This window comes from Callorhinchus milii, unplaced genomic scaffold (assembly GCF_018977255.1).
Source record: "Callorhinchus milii isolate IMCB2004 unplaced genomic scaffold, IMCB_Cmil_1.0 Scaffold23, whole genome shotgun sequence".
Classification (NCBI taxonomy): domain Eukaryota; kingdom Metazoa; phylum Chordata; class Chondrichthyes; order Chimaeriformes; family Callorhinchidae; genus Callorhinchus; species Callorhinchus milii.
In genome coordinates, this window is record NW_024704764.1 from 10474934 (window position 1) to 10502824 (window position 27891).

At 41.9% G+C, this 27891-nt stretch overlaps 1 protein-coding gene across 3 annotated transcripts; it reads left to right on the plus strand.

The window, feature by feature from the left end:
- Nucleotides 1–59: 59 nt before the first annotated feature.
- Nucleotides 60–27867, plus strand: map3k3 (mitogen-activated protein kinase kinase kinase 3). 3 transcript variants are annotated; one of them, XM_007907336.2, is made up of 18 exons: nt 60–152; nt 2359–2435; nt 4308–4429; nt 4537–4577; nt 5810–5909; nt 6916–7029; nt 7942–8065; nt 10450–10583; nt 11173–11246; nt 12569–12636; nt 13788–13880; nt 14449–14637; nt 15024–15172; nt 16574–16705; nt 19335–19464; nt 19885–20062; nt 22956–23189; nt 24893–27867. In XM_007907336.2, exons 2-17 carry the CDS (start codon nt 2417–2419, stop codon nt 23182–23184), a joined length of 1896 nt encoding a protein of 631 aa, XP_007905527.1. In that variant the 5' UTR covers nt 60–152; nt 2359–2416; the 3' UTR covers nt 23185–23189; nt 24893–27867. The 3 variants fall into 3 exon arrangements, with proteins under 3 accessions (XP_007905527.1, XP_007905526.1, XP_007905525.1); XM_007907335.2 differs by lacking the exon at nt 24893–27867 and adding an exon at nt 24202–24216; XM_007907334.2 differs by lacking the exon at nt 24893–27867 and having other exon boundaries at nt 22956–23952.
- The last annotated feature ends 24 nt before the right edge of the window (nt 27868–27891 follow it).

Sequence of the window (27891 nt, forward strand, 5' to 3'; positions counted from 1 at the left end):
CGCTGGGGGCCCCGGCCCCAACAACCCCAGCCACAATGGCGGCGGCGGCGGCTCGGGACAGTCTGGGCTGAGGGCCCGGGAGAGCAGGGCCCGCGGGGCCGGGAGCAGCCGGAGCCGCAAACACCTCACGGGCAGGTGCCGCCCCGGGACAGGTACACGTGACACCGCGAGCAGCGCCGGCCCCGCCCCCGCCCCCGGCTACTGAGCGGCCATTGTCGGGGGGGGCGGGAATCTTCGTCATCATCCCTGTCCTGGCGAGTGTTCCTGCCGCTGCCGTGTCTCAAAGCGCTTCACAGGATTCACTGTAAACAACGACTCTACAGTGGCGGAGCCTGACTCCGGGGCGGGGGGGGGGCAGGAATCACGGTGGAAGAGGAAGGTCTTAGGGCATTATCTAAAAAGAGGGTCAGGAGGGGGCGAGGTGCAGGGACTGGGGGTGAGAGTGCCAAAGTTGGATTGATTTTGTTATTTTATGGGGCGAAACACAACAGCCCTTTGCGCACAGCAGTTTCCCACAAACAGCCATGGATTTGAGTGACCACATTATTTTTGACATCAAGAGGATATTTCAGACCCGAGCTGGGGGTCAGGATCAGGAAGGGTGGAGGGCACGGGGGAAGGACAGTGATTGAAGGCGCAGTCAAAGACGTGGGGCTGAGACGGGTCTTGAAGGAGGCAAGGGAGGGGGCGAGGCTGAGGGACTGCAGGATGGTGTTCCAGAAGGTGGGGGCAGATTAGCTGAAGGCCCGTCCAACAATGGTGGTAGGGGGGAGCAAGACCATGGAGGACTTTGAAGTGAGGACCAGGATCTTGAACTGTATCCTCCGTGTGATGGGAGCCAGTGGAGTCGGGTGAGGATGGGGGTGATAGGGTCGCGATACCTGGTCCGGGTGAGGATATGGGCTGCAGAGTTTTGGATGATCTGCAGCCTGTGGAGGGAGGAGTTGGGGAGGCCGACAAGCAGTTGCGTGTTGGATATTAGGGGGCAGGGGTATAACAGCCTGAAAGGAGCCAATGTGTGACTGCCTGAAGGGGGAGGTCTGTTACATTAATACACTATCAATAGTGATAAAGGAGGAAATATGACAGGCAAGCTGCACCAGCAATATTCCCAAAACAATTAATTCAAATTTGTTTTGATTACTGTGGGTTAGGAAAGCTTTGGAAATGCTGCCCCAAAACTTTGGAACTCTCTCCCTCAATCCCTCCACCTTGCTCCCTCCTTCCCCTCTTTCAGATTACGATTGAAGACCTTCCCCTTCAATCATGCTTACAGGCACTTACTCCCTCCCCTGGCTCAGTGTCACTTAAGCGCTCTGAGACATTGCCCCTTGTGAAGGGGCTATATATATACATGTTGAAGGAAGGAATATTGGCCAGGACAGGGGACATGAATTTAAAATAATTGGCAAAAGGACCAGAGAGGAGATGAGAATTTATTTTTGCACAGAGAGTTGTTTCTGGCTGGAATGCACTGCTGAAAGGGTGGTGGAAACAGATTCAATAACAACTTTCAAAAGGGAATTGGACAGGTATTGAAAAGAAAAAATTTGCAAGGATATGGGGAACGTGCAGAGGAGTGGGATTGATTCGGTAGCTCTTCCAAAGAGCCACCACAGGCACAATGGGCCGAATGGCCTCTTTCTGTGCTATCATATTCAATGATTCTGTGACGGAGGACATTAAACCTATTCTGCTGTGTAGGGGGTATCTGGATTTGAACCAGTGACCTCTTGATTTCCACCTCATCCCTGGTATCATCCTAGTATACCTCCTCTGAAACCTTTCCCTGGCTCTGACATCATTCCTAAAGTGGATGGTCCAAAACCGGATGTAACACGAAGCAGAGACACTTTGGAGAGATACCAAAGACCTGCTAACAATCATACAACAGTATTTAATCTAAAGAGGCTCAGGCCAAGATCAAAATCCAGGAATTGTTCCTAGGAATGTTGAGGACCAGAAAAGAAAACTGTAATACATCTGGCTGGAAAATTGTTTGGAGGGTCAAATAATAGAGATGAGGGAATTGAATATTCTGGGATTTTTGGTTTATAAGATTGGATTCAAGGTGTAACCTCTGCAATATTTTTCAGAGATGATAGCGGGTAGGTAATATCCATGATGGGTAAGTGTTTTGTGACTGGAAGCAGTCGGATTGAAGTCAAATCACCTTTATTGCTGATGTAATTTGGATTGATAAACTTGCCAAAACACATCATCTCCATTTAGCTCTTTTGGGGGTTATCTCTGCTTGCATGTATGAATTGCCATATCTTCTTTATTAATAAATTGAAACCAACTGTTATTAAAATGTGTGATTACTGAACTTTTAAAAGTGTATTGCCTATTTTACAGTTTCTGTAAAGACTTACTGAACAGAGGAAGTTCTTTGCAGACTTTAACTGAGTTTGCAATGCTTGCTACAAATATGGGTAAGTGTTAATTCTCCACTGGGCTGTTTGGGTTAACCCCATTCAGCATTTTGGCTCTTTGAAATGTGTCTCTTTCCAACTGATAGACTATTGAAAGGGTTATGGTTAGGCAGCTGTTGTATATAATTTGCTGATGATACCAAGTTAGGGGGAGGAGATGGCAAATTATGATGCAGTTAAGCCTGTAGGAAATGAACAGTCTAGCTAAGAGTGCGTGAAGGTGAGAGGCAAGGTTCAATGTCTACAAACAGCCATGAAGTCAATGACCAATATTATTTGGGGGATTGATGGCCAGGACACCAGAAGAAACTCCCTTCTCTTTTCGAATAGTGCCGTGGGTTTTTAATATCCACGTGACAAGGTAGACGGGCCCTACCAACAACTTGCATTTATATGGTACTCTTCACACAAGGTAGTGTCTCGGAGTGCTTAATAGTGGCGGAGCCTGACACTGAGTCAGGGCGAGGGAAGAGGTGACTGTAGTATGATCGAAGAGGAAGGTCTTCAGATATGATCTGGAAAAAGAGAAGGATGGGGCAAACTTGACAGATTGAGGGAGAGAGCTCCCAAGTTTCAGGGCATAGAGGCTGTAAGCACGGCCACCAATAGTGGAGCAGTGGGGTCGAGGGACAGGGAGGAGGCCGGAGTCAGCAGGTGATAGAATGGGGTGTATGCAGGTCAGAGCTTCTCTAAACCATGATTGTGTAGCGACTGTAAAACTGCTTTTTTAAAAAAATGTATATAATATATAAATTTGTATTTAAATATATTATGCCGATGACACACAAATCTACTTTGCCTCATCCAGCATCGACTCCAGGTCCACCGATGTTCTACCAGTTTGTCTGGCAGTCATCAGGGCCTGGATGAGTGTAAACTTCCTGCAACTGAATGTGGACAATGGAAATCATACCCTTATGGCTCCCATCAAAGTCTTCACTCCTGCGGATCCCAACTCCTCATCCTCCCTGGGCTCTCGCTCAGATTCACCAAACCAATGCGCAATCTAGGCGTCCAGTTCGACCCCCAGCTGTCCTTCCTCCCCCACCTGGTCCCTGACCAAGACCGCTTTCCTCCACCACCACCACATTGCCTACCTCCGACCGTACCTTACCCCAAATGCAGCCGAAACCCTCGTGCATGTGTTTGTCACCTCCCGCCTGGGTTACTCCAACGCACTCCGCACTCCAGCTCCACTATTCAAAAATCCAGCTCATTCAGAACTCCGCTGCCCATGTACTTACCCGGACCAAATTCACCAGTTCCAGCCCAGGCTCCACTGGCTCCCCATCACCGAATGGATCAACTTCCAAGATCCTCACACTCGTGTTCCAATCCATTCACTCCCTTGCTCCTCCCTATCTCTCTGACCTCCTCACTGCCCAATCCACCACCTGGTACCTCCGCTCAATTGGCACCGGCCTCTTACTTGTCCGCGTTGCACCCTCCACTCCAACATTGGAGATTGGGCTTTCAGCCACTATGCTCCAAGACTGTGGAACACTCTCTCAATCCCTCCACTTTGCCCCCTCTCTCCCCTTTCTCAAGTCCTGCCTGAAAACCTTTCAACTGTGCTTACGGTCACCTCCCCACCCCGGCTCGGAGTCAGGCTCCACTACTGTTAAGTGCTCTGAAACGCTACTCTACATGGAGAGCGCTATATAAGTGCAACTTGGTGTTGTATATATTGATTTATATACTTAGGCACATTTGTTTGTTCTGCTAAATTTATATTTGTGTATAAATTATGAAAGTACGTTGTACCCCAGACAGAGTGCAACAGTTGTTTTACAAAGTTGTATTCACAGTTTGTACTCTGATTTTTCTTATATTTTTCTTATATTTCTTATAAATATTTTCTTATTCTTTTAGATGAACAGGAGGCTCTAAAGTCCATTATGAAGGATCTGGTTGCTTTGCAGATGGGCCGAAGGAATCGAACAAGTGGTTATGATAGCGTGAAAAGCAAAGCCAGCATCCACAGCAATAAACGGGTAAGAGGAGGCAATAAAGTGGCCTACTTTGTATTCTAGATTGACATGACTTCAAAAAGCAGTCTTATTAGAATCTGCATTAATGCAAAACTATTATTTTGTTGCAGAATGACATTCGAATAAAGTTTGAACATAGTGGTGAAAGAAGGTACGTAAATTTCTCGCAATGTCAATTTTAGATGCTACCAATGTGTTAAGAGCCTCAACAATAATTCTCTTTATGTACATATTTAATGCAAATAACAATATATAAAACTCAGGCTCGACTCCAGTTAGTTCATGAGGTGAGCCACATACACTAGCACCAGTACAACTGTTTACCCCAATGGACTCAAACAATAATAACTTGTATTTGTACAGCACCTTCACACAAGTAATGTCTTGGAGCACTTAACAACAACTTACACTTATATAGCGCCCTCCACGCAGGGTAGCGTCTCGGAGTGCTTAAATGGGATATCAATTTAATGACTGAGCTGAGGATGAGGAACGTAGGAACAGGAGTTCAAAATGTATAAATTATTCAAAGACTGGTATTCCAGTGCTGTGCCTAATCATCCTTTATAATTCAATAGGAACATTTTGTACAATGAAAAGAATGTGTGAGTTTTGCTATCTGAAAAGCTGTAAGACAGCAACACTGATTAAAGTCTTTTAAAAGTAATAAATTATATGGTGACTCCTTTACTCTGATCAACTGAATAGAGCTTGTATATGTTGAGATACTGTAGTAGATAATCCTGATTGTGATACGTTTGGAAAGGGCATTGTGGTTTGTTTCATGTTGCCAGTATTTAACCTCAGAAATGTAAGGTGGATGGAAGGAATTGGGCCGAGAACAGAATAAAAACAAAATGAATTTTAAAACAAAGAACAGCATTGATCAGCAGAGGGCCCCACATAGGGCTTCCGAGTTTGTGTGAAGCATGCCCTACTGAAAGGCCCCGATTGAGACTTTGTGTACAATTATAGACTGTTAAATAACTAGATCAGTTAATCAATCTCTACAAAGCAACACGTGTTGCAAAGGAATTACAAGAAAAAAAATGCAAGAATAGTTTCTGAGTTGTTTCACTCACACATGTGCACACTTATTTAAAATTATTTGCATCTTTTCCTTCCTGTGCCGGCCGGTGTTTGATGCCATGCATGAAAGAGGATTGAAACCCAGTCCTGCAAACCAGTTACATTTTATTGTCATGAAACTCCACATACTAAATGAGGATTTCTGTATTCAAAACAATCAGCTGAAGGTCGTATCATAGGAATCTCTATATTCAATGTTGTTCTATACTGAGGCTTTACATGCCATTAAGGGCACCTAGTTAATGTTTCTCGCACTGAATGTTGAACAACATGATGTTTTTTGTTCCATGTCAGAATAATACAGTTCAGCCGTCCAGTCAAATATGAAGAACTGCACCAGAAAGTCAAGACAGCGTTTGGGCAGCAAATGGATTTAAACTACACAAATAATGAGGTAATCAGCTTTATTTGGTTCTGCAATTTTCCACACAATTGCCATGATTGCATAAAAAATATTGTGCGTGATTACGTGTCCTCAGCTTAAAGGTGTGCATTTATCTAGTTATTGTATCCTCAAGCAAGGTTGCAGTGAATCTGACATTATATCTCATGGATGTGCTTTAATCTTCTGTTTAAGAGCCTGCCACAGTAACAGCAAGTGTTGCAACCACAGTGTTGAACTGGGCTCTTTGAGATTCCATTATCCCAGTAGATAATTATTTGGGGAGGACAAGTTAGCATGGCTGTGGGGAGAGGACGGGGGAGTGGGATTGATTTGGATAGCTGTTTTCAAAGAGCCGGCAGAGGCACGATGGGCCGAATGGCGTCCTTCTGTGCTGTATGATTCTATGAACACTTACTCTTGGATTAAATCTTGTTCATCGTTAAATGCTGAATTTTCCCCACTTGTGGTCACTGTGGCATTTACACATATTAACGTATTTGGTTTAGTATTTGCTTCCGAAGTTGCATTTATATAGCAACTTTCATATAAAATATTACAAATTGCTTGTCGAATTTAATGGTACATACCAAGTGGAGAAATAAGAGCTTTTAAATTTGTTGATATGATTTTAGGAGTTTTTAGAAGGCAGGAAAGAGATAGCAGCAAAGTGGTTTGGAAGAGAGTTCTAGAGACAAAGACATAATGAATTGAGGAGCAAGCAATAAACCTGAGTTGGATGTGTGGAGAATATGGACTGAAATGTAGCCTTAAAGAAGATGGCGCTGATTGTCATGCTCCTTGACAACTGGTCACCTTCCCTCACAGCTTCTCTTTCTAGCTCCCTTACACACTCTTTCCATCTGTTGCATTCTCTTTCTCTCTTACGCTCACAATTTCTTTCTCTCTGTGCACTCTCCCTCATAATCTGTTTCCTGCTCTCAAACTTGCCTATTTCTTGATTTCTTCATGTTTGTACACAATTGATTGCTTTGATTGTCTCCTCTCTTTCTCCCAGTTATTAATTCCTTTAAGATCACAGGATGACCTTGACAAAGCTGTTGACCTTCTTGATCGAAGCTTTAACATGAAGAGTCTGAAAATTTTGCTTGTTGCTCAGGATAGAAATCAAGTAAGTGTTAACATTCCTCAGCCCCTAAGGTGAACAGTTTGTCTTTAGAGTGCTTGACTCCTAAAATAAAATTAGGAAACCATTGCAGGTGCCAAGCTACATGGAATGTGCTGGAGTAATACAGAACACATTTTATTTTCACAAAGCACATCTTTTTATAAGTCTCATTAACCCATCTTAGCTTGGTGTGATAAATGTCCACTATATATCTCTTTGTGCTTCATTATGGGGATGGGGGAGAGAGAAGATGTGAATGTTGTACACTGGCAGAACTAACCCACAGCTGCTTTCTCAGGAGGTGATGTGGAAAAATCTTTCCAGCTGGTACCTGCTTTTACTCCCATTTATTCATTAAATGAATACAGAGCCCTTTGAATTAATGAGAAAACATTGAGATGTTCTGGTTATATATGCTTGTCTTTCCCTTTTCACAAGTTATTTAAGGAAAAGCAAAATTCTGTGACCCCCATGTTTGCACTAGCTGGAGTTGCTACCAGAATATAGCACCATCTGTGGCCAGTCACTATCTCCTCTTGTCAATGGTGCTTTGAAATTGGCTACTAGTAAATGTACTATTCCAGAGTATGATTTGCCTGCAATTTGTGCTCCTACTTCTCCTCGAGCTCTCTTGTTTATTCTCTTTGACCGTGCCTTTAGCTCCCCTCTCGAATCTCTACCCCCTCCTCGCTCCCTCCATTCCCTCTCCTCACCCTAACCATTTCCCCCTTGCTCGGGTCCTGACCCAACTGTACAGCGCCTTGGGACGTCCTCCCGATGTGAAAGGCGCTCAATAAATGGAATCTTGTTGTTGTAGTTCTGATCAAGATATTAAATTGTTGGGTGTTCCCTTAGTTGACTAGAATTCCTGAACACTGGACACCTGTATATCTAATTTCTTCTTTTTACTCCTAGACATTGCCTGTCTCTTCAGCAACTGTTCCAAAGCAGGTCCGCATTAAGGCTTCCCAGTCAGTTGGAGACATTCTCAGCACTGTCTACCAGCCAGCAGAGTCACGAGGAAGACACCTCTCGGTCGGTAAGTACCAGTTTTAAACTGAATGTAAATTGAAGCCGTAACTTACTGTTGATCAGACATTTGGGAATACAGTGTTGTGTCCAGGATACTGGACTAATTGAACAAACTCCTCCTGATGCTGTAATTGGAAGACTGTAGAGTGAACATTCGGAAAGGATGAGATCAAATGGATATGTGGCTGTTCTTCCAAGCCTCTTGTGTCCTGAAAATAAACCAGCTACTTGAGTTTTGATTCCGTTTTTTGTCTTGGCATTGACGGGGAAAAATTGTGATCGTACCTTTTAGTGTAAAAGGGATTGCTGAGGGTTTACCATTCAAACCTAATGTTTACTGCAGTTCACGGAGCTCAGCATTTTGCTTGACCTAATCTTTTAATCTTAGTAGATAAAGTCTACTTACCAAGTTGAATGTGATCCCCTACCTGACCCCCAGTGCAACCGAAATCCAAATTCTTCATTACTCCACACTTGTCTTCTCCAATGCCCTGTGTACCAGATTCCGAGCCACTCTCTGAAACCCTCTCCCTAAATCCTTCGGCCTAACTTCCTTTCTCTTTGCTTTCAAAGCCCATCATAAAATCTATTATTTGACTGTTCCTTCACCTACCTTCTGCCTTTCCATCTGGCTTAGGCTTGCCACTCTGTCTCTGCTAGGCCCTTAGGGATGTTCTACTCCATGAAAGACGCTATAACGTGCAATTTGTTATTTAGTGACTTTATTTAAAGAACATAAATTTAAGCAATTATGCAGGTGTTTCATACAGTGCTCAAAAATTGTCCCAATCACCAGGGAGAGTCTGTCTGTGGTCATTATCGTTTAAATTTGGGCATTATCAGGGCAAAGTAGTTCTGATTCTGGGAAAGGTATGAACTGGTTTGAGCAAAATGCCTCTCAATAGGAATGTACTTGTAGCCTTCAGGAAGAGTACTGAGGAAGGTTAATTCTTTTCATTGTGTATATTTAATGTTATTGGATCCAGAAATGAGGATGGAACGTTGTGCAAAGTGATCAGTAATACAATGGAGCAATTATAGCAGTACCAAGGTGCTGTGTGGCTTAATTAAAAACTGTTAGTCCAAAAGCTGCACTCTAAGCATTTGTGTTACTGTGCACAGGACATTTGCTGCCACTTGAAGTGATTGAACCATACGCACAAACCCTGCAGTGTAGTCGGCCCTCTAGCGGGTGCTCAGCTATTGACGACAATTAAATGCCAGTGTTTAATGAGTCTCTGTGCATATTTATGCTCACAGTGGTGAGCTGGCTTGCATTTATGTTTATGCTGATAGATAACATTTGAGCAGGATGATAGTACTGAGCTCAATGCCTTGTTTTTCCTTCCACTTCCTGTGATATCCACACAACTTCCTCTTCCTACTAACAAGATATTGTTTTCACAATAGTGTTTGGAGACCTGCCAATCAGATAGAACAACTGCAACTGCTTTTAGTACTGAGCAAGTATAGGAATGCTGAGAAAGTGAAAGTTAGGGTGGTGGGAAAGAGATTCTAGGCTTTAATTTAATTATATTGCACATTTTCAACTTTCTATTTACTGATATTTATCCATAAATAAATGAGAATTTAAGATCAAACTTTTGGATTCTTGAATGGTGTGCATTCTTCAACCGCAATGTTTTCTCGTATCAAATTGAAAATGTGCAATAATTGCACTGACAAACTAAGAAGTAAAACTGCAGATTTAAATCAATTCAATCTTGAAAAAAATCTTGATGCTTTATTGATCCAAGGAAAATAATTTATTCTTATTGCCTTTTATGATCAATTCCTCTGTAGTTAAAATGACACCACAAACCATTCTCTCAATTTGTGAAAGCAAAACATTATTAACTGTTTTCTTAAATGCAGGTCTGGATTAGAAATGTTAACGTGTGGTTATCTGTGGACACCTGATATAATCGATATCACTGAATAGGATTTTCATCTCATCAAAAGAATGAAATAGAAGAGGTGGTTCTCTGGGGCGGCTACTGAGGTTTTGAGATGTGCATGTGGGACATTGTGCAAAGCTGCTATGTTCACCTACAAATACATTCACTGCACTTTGCAGAAAATTCTTTAAGATGTTTTACCATGACAAGGCGCTACATCAAATGCAAGGATTATTATCATTATTATTATTATTATTATCTTCCACTTAAGCCAGTTGCTGCACGTCTGAACCTTCTAGGACTGAAGACTTGCAACACGACTGGCTGTGTATTGGCAGACCTCATGGAACATGTACCTGTCCACAGCTGTAGTACTCCAGGATTTAGGACAATTTTGAAGCATGTCAGATTTCCTTGTGTGAATATGTCTGCTCTCACCTACATCCCTAAATCCAACAAATTATCGCTAATCTCTAAAATATTTTGTGTGCAGGCTCCCAGAACACAGGTCGAAGCTCCCCACCCCCGGGATATGTTCCAGAGAGACAGCAAAGGATAGCACGACAGGGATCTTACACCAGTATTCACAGTGAGGGGGAGTTCATCCCTGAGAGTATGGAACAATGTGTGAGTAAATAGTTGGACCTACCATACAATCTGCACAAAGTAAATGAGCAACAAAATCTTCCTGCTCTGACTATCCTAATTTCCAGTCAATTACTAAAGACTGATGTGAATGTATCCCTTTCCCCAACCTCAGTACAGTGGTTGGGTACAAACACAGTAAACATTTCAACTGCTTCATTGTTGTGGAGTGAGTTTTCTTCAATATTTTCTTTACATCTTTTCTTGAGGTTCCCTTTCAATGGTAACTTCTAGTTCTTATCCCTCCTTTCTGTTTTGAGCTGCAGCAATAAGTTCAAAGGCTGCTGAGTCAGCCTATTGACCCTGCAATTGGGATTACTAGATAAATAAATTTATTCTCTTTTTTGATCAGCCATGTCTAACACATGCAGAAATCAATCACCGTGCTTACGAGTATCCAAACCAAGCAGAGTTCCATGCATGCCACCTGCCCATTTAAATTCCTGTGTTTGTAATGTGCACTCTCTTCCCTAAGGAACGCAACCTAATTCTGGATAGTATTAGGTGCAGGTTAGCAGGGTTTAGGATACTGCTGGAGTTATCAAATAATGGTGTAAATTGTTTTGTGCAGATATATGAACCGCAGAGCAGTGTTGACAATTCCATATCTGGCAGCTGTCAATCCCTGGATAGGAGAGCAGAGAGGTGAGTGATGAGAGCACTGCTGCAGTGCTCCCTGAAACACAAGATCTCGATCATAATCTGACAGATTTGCCTCTAATTTTGTATCTTTTTGTTCCAGTTTTGATTGTTCCACTCTCCCCTCAACCAAATGACACTCATTACCTAAACCGGGTGTCTCGCAAACTGGCTATGATGTGGATTGGTTCACCTGTTTCCTTCTCTGCCAGTAGCGAAGTATCTGCACTATCTCTGATGCTGAGACCAGCAATTTATAGAATTGTAGCAAATTCTAAATTGAAGAAAGGCAAAGTGTCAAAACTAATGGCCTATTAAATCTTAATATCCACCAGATGCAGCAAACTGACTATATTGTAACCGTACTAAACCATGCAGCTGCTGAAGGTAGTGTTTGGAGAGGTATCTTTAGAAAAATATGTGTCAAAAGTCCCTGAGTTTTTAATGCCAGACAACTTAGTTGCAGATTGTGGCTTTGCGGTGACAACTAGTCAACTAAATACAGAATTCTACTTTGTGAGTTTGGGATCAGTGAAATCCCATTCCACATTGTAGCAAACGTAGTGTTGACTGTGCATGTATACAGCCAGTGTGCACCCCTTGCACAAGCTGCTTCCTGTGCTAAGAAGAAAGACCGGCTTTCAAATTGTTTATTGGGTCACTGCCAACGTCATTTCCTGTTTCTTGCACATTTGCAAAGCAGGAAGTGTTATTGGCGGCGACCTGATGACCCGCAAATCGTCCATTTTTTTAATCCAAGAAGCTAAAATGGCTGACTTTCAGATCAATAGGATGCGAGCTGTGTTGATATGCGGGAAATGGGTCCAAAGTGCATCCAAGTTAAATCGATTTTGTGCGATACTGAAACTTATCTGTAACGGGACTGTGCCATGAACATGTTCTGAAGTATATTACCTGAGTATGGCGCTGCTATGAGTTCATCTACACTGCCACAGAGTTCAAAGTTCACCAGCGAGCGTGAAATTTCAGGGGCAATCCTCCAACTCGCCCCATCCCCCGCCTCCTTCAAGGCCTTTCTTGAGCAGTCTGTTATACCAGAGGGAGCAGTGTTTTGGAGACAGCCTGGATTTCAGTTTCTTCCTCCCCTCCATTATTTAATCAAAAGGTTTATTTGCCTCTCCCTGCTTTATACATTTTGAGCAGAAAATAATTAATAATCCTTACATTTCATATCGCACCTTTAATGCTGAGAGAACGCTTCTAAGCGCTTCCCAGGATATACCTGTAAAGTGTAGTGATTGTGTATTTTGTGGGCTAATGTGATGATTAATGGTGATTAATGTTACCAATATACATTTTGTTTTCAGCCCATCATATCGGAAATCTCGTATGTCTAGAGCACAGAGTTATCCTGACAACAGGCAGGTTTACTCAGGTAGGTTTGGACTTAGTTTGCCCTTGTCTAATTAATGATTTTTACAGGTTAAACATCAGTACTTTGGCTTTATATCGTCTGAACATATTTATAAAACCTTTGTCCTCCTACCTTCCTAGATTAATTTACATTAACCCCTGAGTATATTTGCTATTCTGCTTTTAAAATCGTATCATTTAACATGTACTTGCTCTCCTTATTCTTCCTCTCAGAATGTATGACTTCACATCACATTCAATTTCTCTACCCAATTTACTAGTCTGTCTATGACCTCCGGACATTGCTTTAAATCTTCCATGAGCTATACTCCTTAATTTTGTATCATCCCCAAACATAGAAATTGTGCCCCATATTGTAATCCATATCATAAAAAATGAGAAAATCAATGATCCTAACACAGACCCCTGAGGGATCCCACTGTTTATATCATTCTGAATAACTGCCATGCATTTGGTCCCATTTACTATCTTTTAACCAACTTTCTATCCATGCTGGCACCTATTCATTAATACCTACACCTTTTAAGCAAGCGTCTTATGTGACACATTATCAAAATCCATATACACCACAGCAATACCATTAGCTATTATCTTGTTTATTTCACAAAAAAGGCCTCCTTTTAACTTATCCATGCTGGTTGTCTTTAATTAACTTGTGTCTTCCTAAGTGATTTTAATATGAACTTATACTATGGCCTGTAAATGTTTGCACCCAGTGGGTGTTAGGCTGACTGGTTTGTAGTTGCTGGGCTTATCATAGCAGACCTTTTTGAACAGGGGTGTTGAGTTTGCACATTTGAATCGAAGGATATTTGAACATTTTTAGTTATTTAATCTAGTATTTCCCTGACGTCTCTCAGCATTTTCAGATGCATGTCATCAGGCCCTGGTGATTTGTCCACTTTAATGTGGAGTTCCATAATTTTTGTCGTCCCACTTCCTTTTCCATAATTCTCCCTTCTAATTGATGCATAACTGTCTCTTAAATACTCAATTTCTCATTATCTTCTTGTAATCAAAAATCTTGATGACTGAATACAGGTGTATACTGTAACATTAAAGAACTGCTTTGTTTTGGAATTTCTGTTTGACATCTGTTCATCTGTGCATTAAGATTACAATTTTGCTAACAGTTCTTCTGTCTGGTCACAGATCGTGAGAACCATATTTATGATAAGGCTGGAAAAGGAGGGACGTATCCTCGCCAGTATCATGTTTCCCTTCATCAGAAGGATTATGGCGATGGTGAGCATGCGAGTAAGGGATCATGTTGTGTTCATGTGGCACTTTTTTTTAACAAATATAACTCTTTTCTCTCTTTCCCCCACCAGCTGGGTGTCTTGACACCCGTCACCACACTTCAAGAGTATCCAAACCAAATTGAGATCTATATATGTATCCCACATACGCATGGAATTTCCCTGTGCCTGGGATGCACACTCTACCTCGAAGGATGCACCCTGCGTACCTAATTCTGGAGAGTTTTAGGTGCAGGTTGTTTAAAGCCGAGGCATATGCACATATGGTGAATGGGGTCCACGGTGCAAATGCGTTATTACAACCCTGCCGAGTAGGACCAATAGGGGGGGATTTCTGGCTAAGTTAATTATAATGCCGGTTCTTGTAAATCCTGTGAAGTGCTTTGGGATGCCTTGACGTGAAATTAATTATTATTGGGTATCAACTTTTTGCCATAGTTCCAGAATTGACTGAAAACCTGTATTCGCTGCTACACTTGAGTGTGTTCGTTCTTCCAATGAGCCATGTTAAAACAGCAGCATGCATTCTGATAAATGTTCAATTTGCTTTATAGGTCGAAGAACCTTTCCAAGAATACGACGACAACAGGGAAACCTGTTCACACTTGTTCCATCCAGTCGGTCACTAAGTGTGAATGGGGAGAACATGGGTCTGGCTGTGCAGTGGGACAGCAGGAGCAGGATCCGCAGTGGAGACAGTGAGAACACACTCGTGGTGCAAGAAAGGAATGTTCCCATGAAATGTAGGGTAGTTTTCACTTCATTTGTTAAGAGTGTCTACCAGATTGAAACCTGATTTTTATTCTTTTTCATCCCCTTTCCCCAACAGCATTGACCATTATTATAGGCCAAGTATGATCTGCAGAGTATGAAATGCTCACCCTTTCGCTACCCATGACACAATTGCAAACTTCGCTTGTAGTATGGGGGAGGGAGATAATGACCTGTGTGAGGACTCATTTAAGTGAGGACTCATTGTCACTGACCACGTTTCTCATCTGTTGGAAACAGCATCAAGTGGTAGTGAATGTTGTGTTTTTTGTCTTGTGAATGCCAAAACTTGTTTTTTCAAACAAAATGTAATGTTAAAAGTACCAAGTTTTTTTCTAGTAATCTCTTTCATTTATAGCCCCAAGTGCCCCCACCAACTGGAGGAGAGGCAAGCTGCTGGGACAAGGAGCTTTTGGCCGTGTCTACCTCTGTTATGATGTCGATACAGGGAGAGAACTTGCAGCCAAGCAAGTCCAGTTTGATCCGGACAGTCCAGAGACGAGCAAAGTGAGTGTCCACAATCTACAGTTTGTGGTGCTTCTATTTTCACATTGCAGTTAAATAATAATAATTATAATCGTTGCATTTCAGATAGAGCGTTATCACCTGTGAAGCATTTTGAGATATAGTGTCTCAAAGTGCTTCACAGGCTATATTGTGAAGTGGAATGATTGCATTTTGTGGGTGAAACGCGGCAGCCAGTTTGTGCATAGCAATATCCCTAAAACAGCCATAGAGCAAGCAATTTTATTTGTAGGATTTGTTGGCTGGGACATCAGGAGAAACTCTCTTTTCGAATCTGAACAGGCAGACATTGCTCTGTAAGCAATTCCTTCATCTTCCTTCAGAACCACAGTCCTCCGAGATGGACTTAGTCAGGGTTAAACTCTGTTTAACATCTTACCCAAGTTGTTGTGAGAATGTAACTCCCAAAATCAATGCAGAATAATTTGGGATTTTAAAGATGAAATTAGTTGAATAGAACAGTAACTAATTTGCTATATATATGTATGTATATATATATATAGCCCTTTCATGACAGGAGGACTTTCAAGGTGCTGAAATACATCTATGTGTATTATACGAACATATAAGAATTTTTTTTAAAAATAGAAAAATTAGATAAAAATTTCTGGCGGGAGAGGCTGAATGTCCTCCTGCATTTATTATTAAGTTGTTACTGCAATCACTTCTGGGGCATCCTAGCAATGAACAGCTAGCTGCTGATGAATAAACTGTCACCTACTTCTCAGGTAAAGTAATATAGGGTCAAATGGTTACGAGGACAAAGCAGGGGAAAGTCTGGATGAGCTGACCATATACATGGCTATTTGAATGAAATCTGTACTAATAATTGTTTGATACCCAATGGGACACTGGTACATACAGTGCAGCCTTATTACATGCTCTGTGTTAGACACTGGTTCACTTAAAGTCAAGTGTCTTCTAGACTCGCAGCCAACTTCCTGCACATGTCAGGTTGCTCAGGGATCCTCACAATAGTTTAGTTTGGTTGCACATCACAACCATTCACAACAGTAACTAACATGCAGTCCGTGTCATTGTGTATCATGATAATACACAATTTAACCTATGCTAGGCATAGAATAGATGGTGTATTACAAGGCTAACCCCATGGCTTTCTTCACATATATAGAGTTATAGGAAATAATGTTAGTGCTGATCTAATGACAGAGAAGTTGGCCATTTTAAGAGCAGATGATGGACAGGTTTCTGTGCGAGTGAGTATTGACATCATCGATCATGTAAATGGTAACATCCCAATGTGGACTAACTGTTGGTTTATATTTTACTGTATGGCTCATAATTTTGAATTGTGTGAGACAGCTCGCTGGCTGGCAAGGTTCAGAGTACGTGAGCATGACTGTTTCTTAATGCTCCCACTAGGAGGTCAGCGCTTTGGAATGTGAGATCCAATTACTGAAGAACCTCCGCCACCAGCGGATCGTGCAATACTACGGTTCTCTGCGGGAAAAAGCGGAGAGAACTCTTTCAATTTTTATGGAGTATATGCCTGGGGTAAGTGAAGAAATAGTATTTTTTTTTATTATTACATTTCATTGAAATGCAGTTTCAAAGCAGTTGTGGCCCAGATGCTGCTGTGGGATTGACAAATCCTGATACAGGCCGGTATTTGATACAATCTTCATTTCTCTCCTCATTTTCAATGAGTGCACATTCACTTACAGCCACTTTTTCAAGACCAACTGTTTTGCATAAATTACTGAGAAATTAACGAACCTTTCAAAGAACTTGAATGTATTTTAATTGGATCAGCTTTGATGTTTGCTCGTCAGTTTATTAATTGATAAAAATCACATTCCACTTTGCTGCTTTATCTACTGTAAGATTTTAATAATCCAGGATTGCTAGTTTTGTTTGATCTTGTAAGTCTGTTTATGTAACCAAACCCAAGCAAATTCTTAATTACCTTTCCTTGTTTTGTTCTGAAGAAGGCAAGAATAATCCCTTAGGAATTAAAATGAAGAGGTGGGGCTTGTTAGCAACTGTTGGAACTGTTTTCTGTAGGATACTAATTTTGTCCGTTTTAGTACTTAAAAGGGTATGGAGAACTCTTGCTCTTAAGATTTAACAGCTTCCCCATACCTCCTCAACCACTGTGCTGCCTTTGACAATGTCAGCTACTCCAATCTCCTCTTTCATCCACCTCTCTGGCTGTGCACTTTCCTGGTTCAATTCCCATTTTTCCATTAGTCTGCTCCCCTCCCACCTCTGTGCAATCAGCTGCAGCAATTCCCAGTGCTGTATCCTCTCAGTGTTCTATCCTTTCTAAATCTACACCCTACACTTGCTGACGTCCTCTTTGACTGTGTGTAGTGTCACTTCTCATGTTACCCATTCCCCGTTCTTCGCTGCTTGATATCCAACACAGTCTCTAAATTGCTTCAGGATGTTGCTGTATACTAAGTGCACTAAATAAATGCAAATTGGTGCTATTGACTTCACATTATAAAACCACATAATGATGGACATTTTTGTAGAAGAAACTATTATGCAGAGATTTAATACAATACAAATTACATTTGTATAGCGCCTTTCACGTTGGGAGGACATCCCAAGGCGCTGGACAGTCAGGGATTTGGCAGGGAGGGAAGGAGGGTGGCTGAAGAATCAACAACAACAACAAGATTGCATTTATGGAACTCCTTTCACGTCGTGAGGACGTCCCAAGGCGCTGGACAGTTGGGTCGGGACCCGAGCAGGGGGGAAATGGTCAGGGTGAGGGGGGAAATTGTCAGGGTGGGAGGGAGGGAGCGAGGAGGGGGTAGAGAGTCGAGAGGGGAGGTGAAGGCATGGTTGAAGAGAAAGGTCTTGAGACCGGCCTTGAAGGAGGAAAGGGAGGAAGCGGTGAAGGCATTGGGGGATGGAGTTCCAGAGCCTAGGGGCTGAGAGGCTGAAAGTCCGGCCACCGATTGTAGGGCGGTTGGGGCGGGGTGTGTGGAGCAGACCGGAGCCAGAGGAACGGAGGGTACGGGCAGGTAGGTAGGGGGATAGTAGGTCGGAGAGGTAGGAGGGTGCAAGGCCGTGAATGGCCTTGTAGGTGAGGATGAGGATCTTGAATTCGATCCTCTGGGGGATGGGAAGCCAGTGGAAGCGAGCGAGGGTGGGAGTGATGTGGTCGCGAAGCCTGGTGCGGGACAGTACACGAGCTGCAGAGTTCTGAATGACCTGCAGCTTGTGGAGGGAGGTGCCGGGAAGGCCGACGAGGAGAGCGTTCCCGTAGTCCAGCCTTGAGGTGATAAAGGCGTGGACCAGTGTTTCAGGAGTGTGAGGGGTGAGGCAGTGCCGTAGTCTGGCGATGTTCCGGAGGTGGTGGAAAGCAGTGCCAGTTGTGGCGCGGATGTGGGGAAGAAAGGACAGCTCAGGGTCGAACAGAACACCTTCGAACACTCGGTCGAAGAGAAGGATCTTGAGACCCACTTTGAAGGAGGCAAGGGAGGGAGCTGATAGTTAAGAGACTAATTTGGATGTTGTAATCGACCAGAGTAAAGTAATGCCACTTCAGTTTTCCTATCCCTTATGGTGGATTAAACTCACTGAGAATTGTTTATTTTTTAAATCTTTCCTCCTTTTTTGATCTTTGCCATTATGTTTAATCTACTGATGTTTATCTTCTGTTATTATCACCAGCTTTTGTTGTGTGACACTTTGTTCTGTGCAGCATGCAATGTTATAGGTAACTAATTGTTGGATGATGGAAGAGGAGCTTAGGAAATAGAAATAGAACCAGGTGAATTTTCAACACAGAAAGAAACCATTCAGCCCATTGCATCCGTGTTAATTCCAGATCTTTCCAATATCCCTAATGTTTTTTGCTTCTGAACCTGTATCCAATTCGAACCATGTCTCTCTCTTTTCCCCCCCTCCCACCCCCAACCAATGGTGAGAAAATTGGCAGTTTAAGACCTACCTAAAGGCCATCTTTCTTTCCTCTCCCAACTTGGGCTCCAGGTTAGCTGTGGGAAACCTTTGAGATGTTTTCCCAACATCATCGCCCTGTATACCCAGCGCCTTGGGATGTCTATATACCCAGCACTCTGGGACGTAAAATTCTACAGTTTCTTAGTCCTGTTCAAGCAATCTCCATTTTCTACTTTCACTATTGACAATATTGTATTCTTTTCAGGGTTCAGTGAAAGACCAGTTGAAAGCATATGGAGCACTGACTGAGAACGTGACTCGGAAATATACTCGACAGATTTTGGAGGGCGTTTGCTACCTTCACAGTAACATGATCGTGCATCGGGATATAAAGGGTGAGTGGAATGTGGCTGCATCTTTCAAACACAGAAGTGCATTGTCTCTGTTTTATTCGAACAGTTATAATTCTGTGTTACATCAAATGGATATTATGTCTTCATTCATCCTGTATTCCCATTGGCATTTTTTTCGTGAAGAAAAAATTTTCTTGACAAGTATGGCCTCATGGAACCAGACAGGAAAAGATATTGCTAATCATTAAGCAAACAAATTTAGCAATAACCTTCCTTTCTCCTTCTTCATCTGTCTTTAAATCTTGATTTAAAAATCGACCTCTTCCTTTCCTTCCCCCACCCCCTTACTCGTCATCCAACTCAGTCATTGTAAAGCGTTCCAAGGCCTGTACTCAAGGAAAGGGTGTGATATAAGTTGAGTTTGAGGTCCCTATCCCTTTAAAATGTTCTTTTTGATTGCAGGAGCCAATATATTGCGTGACTCAGTAGGGAATGTGAAACTAGGTGACTTTGGGGCAAGCAAACGTTTGCAAACAATATGCATGTCAGGAACAGGAATCCGATCAGTCACTGGGACACCTTACTGGATGAGCCCGGAGGTAATCAGTGGCGAAGGTTATGGGAGGAAGGCAGATGTTTGGTAAGAACACAAGTAATTGCTTCAATGTATTTGAACAAAATGCAGTAATTCTAGCCCTGCCTCAACTTGCTTCATGCTTATTAAACATAACATTTTCTTCACTTTTATACACCGAGTTTAAGTGTTGTGGCCCATTTGTCTATTTTTTCATGTTGTGTTTGCTCCTCCAAAGAGCTTTCTATCCTAATCCCAATATCCCGTTGCTTCCCCACAGTCTCTGATCCCCTCAGCAGGTGGGCGTTTGATGCTTTTTTGAATGCTCTAATTGACTCTGCTCTAACAGCATCACATGTACACCATCTGAGAAATGATGATCTTCAAAGTCAATCCTTTTACTTCCATTGCCACAAACCTAAATTATTGTCTCTTCTTGAATCTCATACCAGTGTAAAGAATTTTCACAATAATTCTCTGAAACCCTTTCGTCTTAAACACCTTATAATATTACCCCTCTACCTTCTCTGATCCAACTTGTTCAAAATTTGGATAAAAGAAAAGCTGTGGATGTTGAATGTATGGACTTCTTTTTGTGAACATAGAGTTTCTAATTATTTTGTTATTTTTTCCCTATTAGAGTACGTATGCCACCTACTTCGGCCCCCAGCCTTCTCTTGCTAGGGTTTAGCTGCTCACATGCTCTTTGTTCATGTGTCAGCCTTGGCAGTGAGTGTTGGTAGACCACTCAACTGTAGAGAACATTGCAACTGAGTCTGATCTTTTCCCACTCAGTTGCCACACACACAGTAGAAAATGTGCTGAATTGGGATCAACAGCAGTAACATTGGCCTTGGTCACCCTCCTACCCCTGCCCTCCACCCCTCTTGATCCCAACCTCCAGCTCGGGTCCAAATCTTTGACTGTCCAGTGTATTGGGACAGCCTCCCGACATAAATGACACTAGACAAATGTAATTGGTTGTTGTTATTTTCCCCTCCCTAACGTGGGAAGGCCGTGCTCATTTAGCCTCCATGCAACCTCGGCTGAGACCAACAAATGGCTTTTAAACTAAGATCTTCCTTCCGGAAGCTGAAAATGTATTCACTGCACCATTGGAGCTGACAAATCTGTGACTTTTGAAGAACATTTAATATGGTGCCACCTAAGAGACTAAGGGACCATGGTATTAAATACCAAGTGGCAATTTGGACAGGGATCTATGTCCCCAAGGATAACTAAGGTCCTGGGATCTCTGTGTTTGTCTATGTGCATTACAGGGGGACATAAAAAGGTAAGGGATCTGGGAAAATAAGTTAAACAAAATAAATGTGTATTAGAACATTTTTGGTGATATAAATGTGAAAGTAGACCCTAAATAAAGTCAGCAATGACAGCTTGCATTTATATTGTGATCTTCACATGGGGTGGCATCTTGGAGCGCTTAAGACTCCAGGTGTAGAGCGACAGAAAAAGCTGGAGGCACATGTTTAAAAGCACTTTGTATCTAAATACAGGAGCATTGAATGAAAAGTAATGGGTGATCTGTGTTGCTTTTCAAGTGTTAACAATTCCTAAAGTGAACTGGGCAACTCAAGAAACATGATGGGCTGATTAGCTTTTGTTTTGCCAAACTTTCAGTGATTCTAGGAAACAGTTAAACAATGAGGACTTACTATTATTCCAGTTCTCTGTTCCAGCTCCAGTGAGCTTCACTGGCACATCATAATCCGATGTGAAAGTGCCATCTAGCGGGCTGACTGAGGACATCACAATGCAGGCCAGCTGTTCTTTCAGATACATAAAGCCAAATTCCAGTACAGTCGGATATTCACATACAAAAACTGTATTGTGTCATCATGCAAAATGCAAATTGACTACAATACTAAAACAAAACCTTTTTCCATCAGGAATTATTTTCCCACTATAATGCCATCTCTTCTCCAACTCCCCCTTTGCTATCCGGTCCAGCTCGAATAACTAAACACCAGCAGCAACAACTTGCATTTATATAGCGCCTTTCATGTCAGGACGTTCCAAGGCGCTGGACAGAGAGGGTTTGCACTTGAGCTGGGGTTTGGAGTCGAGAAAGGTGAAGGGTAAGGGGTTGGGGGAGAGATGACCGAAGGTGCGTGTGAGCAGGAAGGTCTTGATAGTGGAGAGGGCAGGGAGTGAGACATGAAACAGGCCAGTGCCCGCCGAGTGGGGAGAGCAGACAAATTGGTAAAGGTTTAGTTGGCAGAGGTAGGGAGGAGCAAGATCGTGAAGGTGAGGATCTTAAACTCAATCCTCTGGGAGATGGGGAGCCAGTAAAGCCAGGTGAGGATATGGATGATCAGCTTTGTGCTTTGCGGAACTTGTCAGCTGCAAAGTTCCAAATAATCTGCAGCTTGTGGAGGGAAGAGTTGGGAAGTCTGGCAAGCAGGGAGTTTGCATAGTCAAGCCTGGACGTAATGAAGGCATGGATAAGGGTCTTAGCATCTGGGGGAAAGATAGTAATGGAGGGAGACAGTGTTGCGGTGATGGGGGAAGGCAGAAAATTACTTGGGACCCAAAAACCAGCATTGTGAGTGTGGAAGACATTAAAGTGACCTTCCAGCCAGCTGTAACCCACAGCGCCCAAACAGCACTAACAACAAATATGATGACAAACATCGCTGGCCAGATTATGGCTCTTCTGCACACCTATTGCATCCATATAGTTAGCCCAACATGGACACTAATGTTTGTGAATAGGCTATTGTAGATCAGCTACATGTGATGTGGTGCACAATCCTCATAAAATTAGGGCTAGTACATGTCCAGTATTTGCAGCACAATAGTTGCAAAATTTTGCGTGGGTGTGGATTCCAATCAAGCTGCCATCTGTAAATGTGGCAATTTCTGTTGTAATTAACCGCTGTTCTGTTCATGTTCATAATTGATTGCTCTGAACCCTTGCATGATGTTTGCTCTGCAGGAGTCTGGGCTGCACGGTGGTGGAGATGCTGACTGAGAAGCCACCCTGGGCTGAGTTTGAAGCTATGGCTGCGATTTTTAAAATTGCCACTCAACCTACAAATCCCCAGCTGCCATCTCACATTTCAGATCACTGCAGGGACTTTCTTAAGCAAATATTTGTGGAAGCGAAGCAAAGACCACCAGCAGAGGAGCTGCTCAGACACCAGTTTGTTCAGATTACTCACTGATGGAGGTAGATCAATCTGCGTTTTTACTGTCAAAGGGCTCTGGCGTCTCATGTACCAGTCAGTCTATATAGCCACACTGACCCAGCAACAATCAGCACAGTGTCAGTGCTAGTACTCAGGTCTTAGTTCTGTGGTACAGTGTGAATAATGAGAGGTCCCAGCCAGTTCCAGGATTCTCTATACCGACATTTTCTTCACCACAAATTTTATTTCAACATTGTATGAGAGTCAACTACAAGCCAAGGAGGTGTCGGGTACCAAAACCATTGGAGTGTCCCATTAGTGTAATGAGCATGTGAGATATTGCACAATGTATTCTGATGCAGTGGAGATATTTTTTTTCTGTGGAGGTCATTGTTAGTTTTCAAACAGGACCAGAATACCCACTAACACAGTCAAGTTATCTCTAAAAGCAATGTTACAGATTTGCCTGCTGTTCACTGTGGACAGATTGGATATCGGATGCCAGGCATTGACATGCTGTTCTCTTTCAAACATGCCCTGAAAGTGGAAGTTCTACCAAATATTGAAGCTTGATTTTTTAAATCTTAAACTGTGTCTAACTTGCACGTACCTGAGTGCATTGTTGGCCAAATGTTTTATGGCATCATCAAGGCAAACTAGGTAATGGTTTGATGCTAATTTTTTCAGATTGGCAGATATCAGGAATCACTGAAACAAATGGATGTTTATAATGTAGGCTTCACCAATAATGAGTTTGAGAACACGTTTTATTTTTATTTCACTTTTGTAAAAGATTTTAGTTTCCGCATGCTTCTGAGTTTTTAAAACACTTACTGTCTCTTTTTATAATTTAATTATTTGAAATAAGTAACGAGTATATTGCCATCTACAAGCAGCAATTACTTCAGTTCAGAATGTGATGACATTTAATTCCAATGTCATTTCATTTGTTGCTTAACTGAGTTGCATACTATTGGGTCTGTAAAAGAGAGTGCCTCTTAAGTGATTGGCATCATCTGAGATTAGACTACAAGCTGTTTATTTCTGTTTTAGGACTTTACACTGGGATTCTCTCGGCATTGCTTGAAAATGTACGTACAGCATCTGAACTACTGCTCAAGTACCTACTAGAAAAGAACTTTGGTTTCTTAAAATTATGACCAAAATCACTGCATGTGCAAATCTGCTCCTCAACTCATTGTAGTATCATAGTTTTACACTATTGATCCTCCTTTGTCTAGGCAGGCAAAACAATACCGACAGCCAAATTGTTAAATATAACTATCGCTGGGAAAGAATCCGTGACTGTTGTAATTTTGCAACTTCACGATACAGTGGAATCCTATTATAGTGCTCTACCAATGCCTTGGGATGTTCTTCTGATATGAAAGGTGCTATATAAGTGCAATTTGTTGTTGTACAATACAGTGCTGCCTCGTTTAGTGAGGGTTTACTGTGGATCCATACTAACTGAAAGCATGGTAACTTGCCACTGATTAACTGACTTTCCACACTAAAGAATGGCCACCATCCAGGTTGTCAGGATGCTACTAATGTCATTCTCTATGCACCACATGAAGGAAATGGCCCTAATGGTGCACAGTACGCAACATACAGGCAGCGACATCAGCGCAATTAGAAAACCTGTAAGTTGACTTTTTTGTGCCTTGCTTTCAACAAAGCCAGTGACTGAGACATTGGACCCGGCTGACCATGAGGTTTCCCTGTTTTGTGAATTCTCTAGGAAGTGTCTAGCTATGCTAGTAGCTTAACGAGGATGCTGGTGAATACATCACTGCAAAGCTGAGAATCTCCAAGGCTGAGATCCACACAGTACACGACTGCCTCCATGAAGGATCAGACAGGCAGGAAAAAACATCTGCCAAAGAGTTAAGTGAGACGGGGTCAGCCACCATTGGCAGCTGCTGAAGAGATACCCCCCTCCCTCCCGCCCTTAAGCTCTCACGCCCAATTGTGGAGACTTCCTTATTGTGTTATCTGACAATAGAGATATACAGAACTTGAAAAACTATCAAGTCTCTAATATTCGAAGCAGATTAAGCCAGTAAAGATACAGACTGGGTTTATTAATGCTCCGAATGTGTATTGGTCTGTTTAGAAGTTTAGTGGCTACCTTTCACTTTGTAAATCTACTCCTAGTGTCATTATCATCAAATGGATAAGTGAGGCAGCATCATCTACTCAGTGTACAAATTCTACGGCATCAAGCCCAGCTAAGGTCAAGTTTTTCGTTGCAAGGAAGAGTTGATATTAATCAGGCTCTATTGTACCAACATATTTAGATTTGTAACATCACAATAGTAATGTAGTTTTTACTTTTTTCCAGCTTAATTGAAAAGTTTCAGAATCTATAACTGACTTCATTTGGATAGAATCTAAAAACTTAATATTCTGCAGAACACTGGCTACCCCCGACTGACTAATGTTGGTTTCATTGTGTAACATTATTACAAAAGAAAAGTGAAAAAACATTCATAATCCTTCAAGCATTGATAGTTTAAAGATCTTAAAATAATTGTACCATTAATTTGCCCATCATTAGATTGACTGCCAGCCCTGAACTAAAGACAATATGTGCCAACTGGCTGTGACGATGCACTTTCTTGAATGTATTTTGTACTGAACTTATTTTTTAGCTTTCTCTTGGCGATGGAATGTATGCCTCTTTATTTTTTTTATTTATGCAAGAGAGATGCTGTTTGATGTTTATATGTTGACTAAAGACTGTTAAGCCTACTACATAGAGTGCCTTTTAACAAAAAGCAGCTGGTTTTGCGATACTCGGTGAAAGACTTTGGGGTCAGTTCTGTGCTCTGAAATGCACATTCAACGGTGGATATATTCAACTATTTGTCGTCACATGAAAGGGTCAAATTGTAGCATGAACAAATTTTCTGAAGGAATTACAGTAGATTTATGTTTGATCCACTGGATTAATTACAGTAGATTTAAATTTCCATCATGCAGCTGGCATTGCAAACATCTCCTGGGATAAAGGGACTCATCTCATATTTTATCAGACTGAGATGGCTTCTTTGAATTTAATTAGAATTATAGAAAAATGGTTATCCTTGGTTTTGTGAAACATAGTTAAATCTGTGTTGTAAAGAAAATCATAGAAATATTCACATTTTAAGCCTTGAAAATGAAATATAGAGTCACCATTCGTGGCATTTGCTAAGCACAAAGCTGGGCAGCATAGAGTGTCTCGATAAGATCTTAAACCAGGTAGAAATGCAGTGGGAACTGTTGGACCCCAAAAGTGATTGAGGCTTGCAGTGCAGAGCCACTCCCAATTGCTTGTGTTTTTAAAGTAAGGACGCATCATGTTTCTATTTTTTAAAATAAGGGAAAAAGGATTTAAAGAATTCTTGAAAAAATGCTTTTTCATTGTCCTTGAATGCTTGGTTTCTTTGACATATAACACAACTTCAGTTGGTTTTCTTCTATCCTAAAGATTCAATTTGCTTTCAGTGCAACTAAATATTTGTTCCATAGTGGAAATCTTCTGTCTGGGTGCAGTCATAAAACTCTCTTCAGTAAGCTTTTAGAAACTGCCTCTGAGAATCTAGTAAATGTTCTTTTGTGAAATGGTTAAAACATTGCCTTGCAGATTTTAAACCCGAAACAATTAGATGAGACTTTAACAGCTTGGAATCAGAACCCGCTAAAATCCTTCATTGAATCTTTGCAGACAGAGCAGGTTTGTTGGCCAGCCTTGCTGAGATTGGTCATGTTACCTGCTTCCAAGAAGAATTGTATTCTTTATCTCCAATGGATAACATGTAACCTGTGCATCCTGGGTGTAAAGAATAGAACATTTCTCGAACAGTAATTGTCCGCACTTCTGGCAATGTTACTAGAGCACTAGATGGGAAATGCTCAGGATGATTCATTCTTTGATCCTTCTTGATCTTCCAATTAAGCACAGATCCATTGGCCCTTTTGTCATGACCCAGCTAAGAGTAAGACTTGTGGGTGAGAGACCACAACTGATCTATTGGCCAATAATTGATCAGTCTCTAAATTATCATTACAGCACAGGATTTTGTAATGAATCAGTACAATAATGTGTTTGAAACATTGTTATCCATCATTTAGACTAGAATCATCAATGTAATCATCTGTTTCATGGAGACAGGTTATATTCCAGTAGTGAGATCAAGTTAAAAATGGATAGCATAGTGTACAAGATTCATGAGTGTACAGAAACCAAAGAAAAGGCATTGAGATAATTTCTTTGGCCTGAAGCTAACATACCCCATGATTGATTTTCTTGGAAATGTGTGAGACATGCTGCACAACCACATATGGTACCAGAGGATGTTCAATTGGTGACACAATTGGTGCACAACTTGTGGGGCCATGTCAGGTTTGTGTCCTTGGAGAAGAATCATTATCATTTCATCCCTCAATGTGATGTTGCTCTGAGCTATCTGATGTATGGGCTATGACTTCAGTAGTGAATGGCCCTGAGAGCTGAGCCAGAACTACAGGACTGTGATCTAAGCCCCTTGTTACTAGCCTACGTGATCTTCAGTTTAGTATTGATTAAATTTGATGTAGCGACTTTCACATCAGGAGATATTTCAAAGCGCTTTCCAGGATATAGTGTAAATGTAATCACCGAGTATTTGAAGGCAATCGCAGCTGCCCATTTGCGCACAGCAATTCCCGCAAATGGTGATGAAGTGAATAACCCATTTTATTGGGGAGATTGTT

Excerpts from the sequence above, each read along its gene's own strand:
- map3k3 (XM_007907336.2), top strand. Across the intron at positions 4,578-5,809 it reads GAACATAGTGGTGAAAGAAG|AATAATACAGTTCAGCCGTC; the intron begins GTACGTAAATTT and ends GTTCCATGTCAG. Across the intron at positions 14,638-15,023 it reads AAGGAATGTTCCCATGAAAT|CCCCAAGTGCCCCCACCAAC; the intron begins GTAGGGTAGTTT and ends TTTCATTTATAG.